Raw genomic sequence first — 9441 nt, forward strand, 5'->3', positions numbered from 1 at the left:
GAAAAATTGTACCGTTTTTTTTACAAAGCATTTTAAATACTTCTTATTCTCAAGTTTTATGAAAGTTTGCATATGGAGTTATTGAATATGTTATAAGAGTTACGTTTAAGACTTTTGGATGAACATAAGCCTAACACTGAACTTCACTGCAAACTGTGCATAACTTTTTCTTTACATTAGTTTTAATTGAAGAATTTCTTTGCCATCATTTTTGGAAGAAGTTGTAGGAACAGACGAGCATCGCATTGCTGACATTCAGATCATTCATACCATCACTATCTGCTTCAGGGTCACAGTTCACCCACAACACACAAACAGAGCACCATGGGAAAATACAAAAAAGGCCTGCTAATGAACAAAATGAATGGCCTGCCCCCCGCGCTGACAACTAGCAATCTGAAATAAAAAATGAGGAAAAAACCTGCTTGGAAAGAGAAAATGTGGCCAAAAAAAGAACCCAATAGTCTCAATAGAATTTTTTTGATTGTGCTAAAAAGAAATGAACACATGCACAWTGGTGCTATACATAAATAAACTGCCAGAAAATGTATGCATGACCTTCCTTACAATTTTATCAGGCTCACAAGATAAGCTACAAACTGTCTCTTTTACTTCTCAATTTGCTCAGAAAACTGAGGATACCGAGGGAAGACTTGTCAAATAACCAACACTGAAGCCAAGAAAAGGAACTTTAAATCTTTCAGAGTTTTGTTAGATGTTTTGATATATAAACCAAAAACAGCCAAACGAGGCAGATCAATCTCACTGATGATCTTGCAGAAGAGAACCACAGTGAGAAGCTCTGCCTCCAGCAAACATGCATCAAACAGAAAGTCTGCTAAAATGGTGACAAAGTGTATTTTTATGCATTATCTTGTTATTTTAATTCATCTGCATATTTAGGTTTTTACTGAGGGATTTTTTTCAACTGTTTTGACAGATTGTGGTAAAATATATTACTAATAAATATTCTGCTGATAGAAATAACATGTACGAAGTGAACTCTTATAATTTGTTTTAATTTTGATATTGTTTCTTTAATCAACAAGTTGTTTGTTCTACACTATATATGTACTGGGGTAAAGGTATATTTTATAGAATAGAATAGAATAGAATAGAATAGAATAGAATAGAATAGAATAGAATAGAATAGAATAGAATAGAAACAGCCTTTATTGTCCCGCACGGTGAAATTCGGGTGTAGCAGCAGCAGATACACACGTACATCAATCCACAGAAACAGCATATTGATATGTGACATTATCAACTGTAGCGATAAAAAATATAATTAAAGATAGCAACAATAAAAAAATAAACATAAATCAAAATAAAAATAAGAATAAGAATAAGAATTGCTATACTGGATTATCAAGATGAAGATAGATAAAAATGAAAGTTAAAGCAAGATACCATGCAAAAAAATACAAAATTACAGGGAAAGAATAAGAATAATTTGACATAATACATCTGAAAACAGAAATTTGCTAAAATTAATTTTTAAAGAAATTTTATAGACTTATTTTCAGTTGGGATGAAGTTTCTATTTTTATTTTATTTTGGTCCTGTTTGATGCTTCTGCTCTAAAAGCTGAATTTGTGTAAAAATAATATTCAATCAAAGCTTAAACCAGAGGCTAGAGGTGGTGCAGTGGTAGGGCAACCAACTTAGGACCAGTAAGTCACAAGTTCAACTCCCTGCCATGCCCATATTTCATAGTGTTCTTAAGCAAGACACCTAACCCCCCAACTGCCCCCAGGGCATTTACAGCAGCCCACTGCCCAATAGGTGTTTCTCTCATGTGATGGGTCGTATACAGAGCAGAAATCTCGTCGTTGAATGAGAACATGCATTGATGATGACTAAAGAACATTTAAATTCTTTTAGTTTCTATAGTATTTTAAATTTGAATGTCTCAGCTAAATATAGCTCATGCACAGAAATATTCCTTCACTTTTTTGTTACAGTACTCCCGTGCAGCTCGTGTTTACAAACGGCAGCAGGGGCCTCTTCGAAACCCAGATTTGGCAGCAGCCCATAAATAACAAGTGACTTCGAGATGTTTCAGAAGGCAAACAAACCTGACCCTGAGCGAGCTTTCTTGTAAAACGGGGCAAAGGTTGTTTAAAAATGCTTCAAGAAGCGAGAGCAGAAACCTCAGTTGATGTAACAAGAGGCAGCTGTGGCTATTTTGGGCTCACTAATTGAATATTTACTGAAGTAAGGAGGAAATATGAATCTGGCCTCTGTCACTGGATGGCAAACATTCAAGACGATGATAAGGACGGCGGGAGAGGGATCTGTGCCTTTTCGCACTTTTTGTTTTGAAACGAGCTTTGCTCCAAAGCCACAACATGAAGGATCTGGCCTACGTGATGAATGTCGAAGTGCACCTAACAACAAGTAAACAAGCCGACGGACTCAGAGTGCGCAGACTTTCAAGTAATTCTCCACTGACTGACATCAACGTGATGGCTGCAGGACGTCGACGTGCCTCTCGATGTGAACGTGCGCGATTTAGTGTGTGTGTGTGTGCGTGTGTGTATTTCATCCAAAGCTGCACGACTCGCCCTAACTCTGACGTGAGGTCTGTAATGGGGCCTGATTGTTTCCGCTTTGGGTTCACTCTGTTTATCATACCATCTTTAGGCAACTCCACCACCCAGCACTCATCTGTCTCTGTCTCCAACTGTCTTTTCACCAGAAACACGAACAGCTTGTGCAACTGCCGCTTCATGTTTGTGTCCAAAATCACCTCCAAATGTTCAAACACATTTTAGCAATTTACATCTGCAGTGGTTACAGTTCTTATAGACGATTAGAAGGGCTGGTAATGGAAGACACATGCTTGCTTCAGTTCAGGCAAAACGGTTTTCTCGGAAAAATCCTTTTTTTTTTCTAAATAAAAAACAAGCAACATACTTCTTTTGTTTGTTTTTTAATAAACTAATGCCTTTGACTCTAAAAAGAAACAATGAAAATACAATATGCCACGTCAGACTGTGAGAAAAGATGAGAGAAGACCAGCTACAGTGTCATTAAATACATGCTATGATGATCTGCTGATGTATGAAAATCTGTCAGTACCTCATAAGCCTTAAAGGAATAGTTCGGCCAATTCAAAGTAAAACTTATACATACTTAATAACCTGTTGTAGACAACTTCTTGAACATCATTCATTTGGAGAAACAGAGTTCATGTTTGGCAGGACTGATGAGCTAATGGCTAGTCCAAAAGCTAATGCTGGTTCAAACACAGTCAAGAGCAAAGTGAACACCTGCTGTTTTATAAGAACAAAATTCAACCATGGTTTATGCAAACAATCATTTATAAACCTTTGTGTCATCAGTTTCTCATTAAGTTATGTTTTACATACGACTATAATTATTTACAGATGTAGCATGTGGGGATGTCCATCAGGAATTTCTTCTTATTTCTGCTGAAAGAACTGTTTAAGCCTAATTTGATAGGAGATGTTTATGTGTAGAGATGTGTAGATTTATTCAGACTAGAGATGCACCRATATGGAAATTTCAGCCAATGTCGATATCCGATAATATTATTAGTGTTATGGCTGATAACCAATATTTACAGATATGAAGATCCTGTCACACTAGACAACTTATGCCAACTTATGAAACATTGCTATGTCTAAATTACTAATAAAAGTTGTATATTTGATCAGTTTGTTAGAATTACAGTATGTACACACCTAAAAGAAGCTTCCAGATGTTTTTTTCAATTCCATCTTCAACGTMGATTTATTAATAAGTTGGCATAAGTTGTCTAAAACAGCATAGTGTGACAAGGCCATTACACAAACACAGAAATTATTTATATACATGTACACAAACATACTTGTGTGTTATTTTGAAAGTGACCAGACATCTGACATGGCTCTACTTCAGTTATTACTGACTGCAGCGTCACTATCATGATCAAACAGATACCACTCGACCATTTCACCTCTAGAAACAGAAACACAAAGCTAAAAAATGGGAAATCAATAACAGATGTTAATATCGGCTCAGTTTTACTTATCGGACTGATGTGATATTCTAAAAAATGACCAATATCAGTCGATACCTATGTTAATGTCAATATATCGTCCATCCCTAATTCAGACCTTATCAACGAGCTAAAAAAGATTGGTCTGAATGAACCCACTTCCAAAACAAATTGCTGCCATCTACAAACAACTCAAAGATTCACAATTTCACCAAATGCTCATCAAAAATATAAATAAATAAAACTTGAACCTCCATGCTGTTTTGCATTCAAGGTTGTTTTGTCAGGATGTGACCTCTGCCACCTGATGTGCTGAATGGCAGTGTAACATTTAAACAGAATAGACCAGAAATGATCATGAGTGCGCGTGAAGCCTAGCTCTTCTGGGTAAACGCTGAGGTTGCCATTGCAACAGTGCAAATTCAATGWGCTCAAAAAGCACACATAGCTTAGATATTTTTCATGAAAATTCTCATCTACAATCCTAAAGGAAATTTTAACACAAATCTGTTTAGTAAAAATACATCGGGGCTGTATAACGGCGTTGAATTTGTGCAATTAACCTCAGCTTTTGCGCTTTGCGCATTTGTGATCATTTCTAACCACAAAATGGTCCACTGTGTGTAAATATTAGAAAGGAGAGGGGCCTTTTGGTGTTCAAAGCTTCGTCAGCTTCTGCAGCATCTGTTTCTGCCATCATAAAGATAAAAACATGTGTTTTTCAAATGAACATAACAGTGTAATGCAAAATTGGCAGTATGGTTTAGGTTATAAAATGTCATTTGAATGAGCTATTGTGAAAGTTTGGAGTGGTAATTAGATGGCAGTAATCCAGTTTAGCCTCCGCGGTTCTTGGACTGCTCGTTAGTTCTGTTGAAATAAACTCTTGTTCTCCAGTGGTGGACAAAGTACTCAACTCTAGTACTTGAGTAAAAGCATTGATGCTCAGGATCAAATCTTACTCAACTACAAGTAAAAGTTACTCAGTCAAAAATCTACTCAAATTAAAGCACTGAAGTTACTTTTTGAAAATACTTAAATATTCAAAAATACATGCATTTAAAAATATACTCAAGTATTCAAAATTACAAATGTTCTATTATCAGTATGTTGTATTGTTTTCAGTGATTTTACAGAACCTTGTAACTCTTAGAAACCACCTAATATACTGACACATAGAACCACTCTGCTACAAATTCTACACCATCTGTAAAGACTTCAGCATAAAAACAMATTAAAGTGAGCAGTGAGTTCTTAACTGCAGAAATGTAGTTTATCTGCGGTGAACACATAAGACATTTAAACTGATACRAACAATGTTTCAGTCCTAAAATCTTAAACATGGAGCTGAAATATGGTCATGGGTGGTTTCTCTACTCTCTTCAACCGTCTCCATTGCTGGGTTCTGTTTGACATGAAGGTGGAGCTCAGGCTCAGCTTGAGACAGTTAACGAGTATATCTATCCCAGGTGTGAACTATGACTGTGATTCGTTTCCCATGTGAGAAACACTGCGTGTGGCCAAATGCATTTAAGACATAAAAACAGCAACAGCTGATTACAAAGCTGTGCTGAACCAAAAGTAATAAGTAACTAAAAGCTTCCTAGAATGTAGTGGAGTAAAAAGTACAATATTTGCCTTTGAAATGTGGTGGACAGAAAGTCATGAGTACCCCAAAACATATTTACTCAAATAAAGATACTCAAAAATGTAGAGTAAATGTACTTTGTTACTGTCCACCACTGTTGTTCTCCAAACTGAGTCCATTCAGAGAGCTATCTACAACAGGTAAGATATTAGTTATAGATTTTACTCATGAACTCACTTCAAATTTAAAGCACCTCAGCCTTTAAGTTGTGTCTCTTCCTGTTCTTCACTCCTCTGGTTCTCATCTCTGTCTAGGTTTTTTTTCTCCTTCAGAACTTTCCGTTCTGCAAACATGAGCCAGGACACTTTCCTTCACTGCCCCCTGCTGTGCCTCCTTCCATGTGTTTCCAAACCAGATCCTTAGTTCTTTTCACAAGACTCACCATCTCTTCTGCTCTCATTTCTAGTCTGTTTTTAAAACGAGTTTCTGTTCTGCTTGTGTTTGTGGGGTTATGTTATTTTTTAATTGTTGCTGGGTTTCCTCAGGGGTCAATCTTCTTGAACACTGGGAAAATTCAATCCTCCTGATACTTGACATGATGAATCAAGGATTTCACTGTTAAACAACACATAATGCATGACTGGCTCAGTCTGATCTCAGTTGGAGCTGAAACAAAGTGCAGGAAGTTTGAGCAATTCTAAGCTCCCTGCTCCTTCTTCAGTGTGAACAAAGTGCCAAAACCATTCAGCTGTCAGCAGCTGAATGCTGCAGAAAGTCAACCCTTCGGTTGTTGCTGAGTAACAGATTAAGTGTTGACAAAGACGACTTTTTAGGAGTCTACAAGTGTAAACACAAACCATCTTTTAAACATGATGTTTTCATTTCAGTTAACTCCCACAGACCTCTATAGATGAGACAGCTGAGAGACTTAGCAAAAAGTAGTGCATGCAAGTATCCTTTAAGTATACTAATTTAAAACAAAAAATAATAATAAAATAGTATACTTCCAGTTTACTTTTTATGTACTTATCTGAGATATACTTAACCAAGTTTATCTTACACTACACTTGGCTTGTACTAGTTTAAGTATACTTAGTCTATACTAATGTTTAAACTTCTGGTCAAGATAAACTTTAGTAGTACACGAAAAGTACATTTTCTGGTTAGTTTGTAGTATATTCCAAGATGAAACTAAAATTATACTTAGAAGAGTACATTCAGTACACATCTGTGTATACTTTCATAAACTTATTGTGGGTCAGTTTAGTCCTAGAAGTATACTTGATAGTAAACTGCTAGTATACTTATATCAGTGTACATGGTAAACAAAAGTACACTTAGGGAAATACACTTTTATACATTTTAATAAACCAATGACATACTTTTTATAAATTTTAAAATTCCCAATTTAGTACAAATTAAAGCAGTATACTTTCTAGTAYGCTACAATTGTAAGGTGCATAGTATACTTGACATACTTAAACTTATACTCAAGTATACTTATTAAAATGAACTTCAAATATACTACAAACCTAAACTCCACTAAAATATTGAGCATCATGAATATTTGATTTTGCTTAATCTCTGTAAAAATGACAGTTACAGCATATTAGGTGTTTGCTGGATCTGTGGTGGCCAATTAAAACTTTACCAGCTGTAGATTACTCTCAAAACTTAAACTCCATCCACTGGTTCAAAAGACACAAACATTACCTGCAGACAATAAATGTAAAACAAGAGGCCGCTTTTGTATGATTCACATCAAATGTTTTGATTTTCACAGGAACTCAACACTTGCATGCATTTTGTCTTTACATTCAAAAATCAATGAATGCATAACTTTTTAGAAAAGTTAGAAGAATAACTTGACGGTCTCTGCAAGGACGTTTTATTCTGTTTAACATAAAAAAACACTACACATTCTTGTTTTTATTGAGAGATCCAGGCTAGTTTTGATCAGTGGTGGGCACAGTTCCCCTAAAGCACTAAAGCACTATTAGGGGAACTAATTTCCTGATTAGTGCTTTAGGGCTTTTGTTAATTTTAAAATTTATTAGTGGATTAGAACTTGCTTTATGGGCTAAATTTAGAAGCACGAACTGAGGTCTATAAATGTTATTGATCAACATTAATGTTAACAGCTGTTCATATGAGTGTCACTGATCCACCAGGAGACATATTGACAATATATGAACCAAATACAGCTGTGGAATGTCAATGATAAGTCTTAAGAGAACAACATGACAACATGTGACTCATGTTGTCTGTTGAAGAATGTTCATGGGTTGACTGGGTTATTTTAGTGCTTTAGAATTAGCTTTTGCTAAATTTTCAGTGTGTTAGTGCTTTAGAATTAGGGGACCTAAATATTTGAGTTCGTGTTTTAGGGCTAGTGGAACTAATTTTTTGATTAGTGCTGCCCACCACCACTGGTTTTGATTAAAGGTGTTTGTAAGGTTTTATTCTTTGCAATTGAATGTTCAAGTCTAAATCTGAATTTGTCTCCTGGTTCGTGTCTTGCCATTCATTAAAAACGTGTTTCTTACAAAAGCATAAGCTAAAAAAAAACATTCCTTCAATTGTTCCCTTAAATGTGCATTTTAGCTGCCTCATGTTGACAAAAACACTAGAATTTAAACTGATTCAMTGTTTGGGCCATGAGGGGACATCAGTGACATTCTTCCTCCATGTTTCATAGTTTTAAGTCTCAGAGTCAGAATCTGCTGTAACTCAAGCATTCCTTTGTTTTCTGCTGCACAAATCAGTACAATCAGAAGTTGAACGCCACACTTATGCGCGGTATGTGCCGAACAACTGGTCCCAGTGAGTGAAGTAAGGGGCGTAGTTGGCACTCTGCTGACTGTGGTGGACTTGGTGGTGGGGGGCCCCTCCCATGCAGGGAAGCAGTCTGTGTAGGGCCCAGGGCAGGTTGTAGCCGCAGTGGTCCTCCACGGCCAGCCAAGTGTTGAGGAGGTGGAAGAGGGCTTCGCTGAGAGGGTGGCAGCCCAGCACCCACACGCTGCTCATGGCCAGCAGCAGCAGCGACAGCAGCTCCACGGAGCTGGAGTCCTGAGCTGCCAGAGCGAAGGGAACRTGGTGCTTGTGGTGCTGCTGGTGGACGCTGCGGTACAACCAGGGAACCCTGAAGAGCAAACACAAGCAGTCTCAGTATCTTTGTTGACCTGTGTATTTACACAATGCATTCCTCTGAATCCCCATCTCTTACAACACATCTGATTTAGTGAATGATTTACCTCTTCAAGTTCTGCAAGCTTGGTAATCACCCATTCATTCAAATCATGTGTGCAGAGAAATTAGTAAAACATGCAGGATAGTGGCACTTGAGGACCAGAATAGGACGATCCTGATTTAGAAGGTTTTGACAGCAAAGTATGCAGTTAACCATAAAAAACAGTTATTCTGAATTATATCAAATGGTGCAGTTTGAAAGGGTTTACCCCATAGTTGTTCAGACACATTTTGTCCAATATCAGTATTGCAATAGACTGGTTGGACTGCAATGCATCATGGGCCTTTTTTTAGCCACTTCAGTAGAAAGCAGAACTGAATATTAGTTTTTTAGTTTCTTCATCATCAGTGACTTTTTTAAAGAAGAAAAAGAAAGAGAAGAAAAAAGTGAAATGTAATGGGAAAGAGTGAAAGAGAGATTAGAAGATATGTGAAATATATATCGAGAAAACACAAGACAACACACCCGACATCTTGCCTGTACACCTGCAGAAACAGCGAGAACAAAAACACAGCAACAAAAAGCATATGTATATAACAATAATGATTATAACCTTGCTGAAAGGTACACACACACACACACACACACACACACACA

General features: G+C 36.8%; 1 protein-coding gene across 1 annotated transcript in view; it reads right to left on the bottom strand.

The window, feature by feature from the left end:
• Positions 1 to 7944: 7944 nt before the first annotated feature.
• ch25hl3 (cholesterol 25-hydroxylase like 3) overlaps positions 7945 to 9441 on the bottom strand; it is a 3614-nt gene continuing 2117 nt past the window's right edge. Inside the window, exon 2 of the mRNA XM_014022408.1 lies at positions 7945 to 8736. Coding sequence (XP_013877862.1) covers positions 8385 to 8736 — 352 coding nt within the window. The 3' untranslated portion in view covers positions 7945 to 8384. The remainder of the gene's footprint in view (positions 8737 to 9441) is intronic.

The sequence above is a fragment of the Austrofundulus limnaeus genome, unplaced genomic scaffold (assembly GCF_001266775.1).
Source record: "Austrofundulus limnaeus strain Quisiro unplaced genomic scaffold, Austrofundulus_limnaeus-1.0 Scaffold328, whole genome shotgun sequence".
NCBI classification, from domain to species: domain Eukaryota; kingdom Metazoa; phylum Chordata; class Actinopteri; order Cyprinodontiformes; family Rivulidae; genus Austrofundulus; species Austrofundulus limnaeus.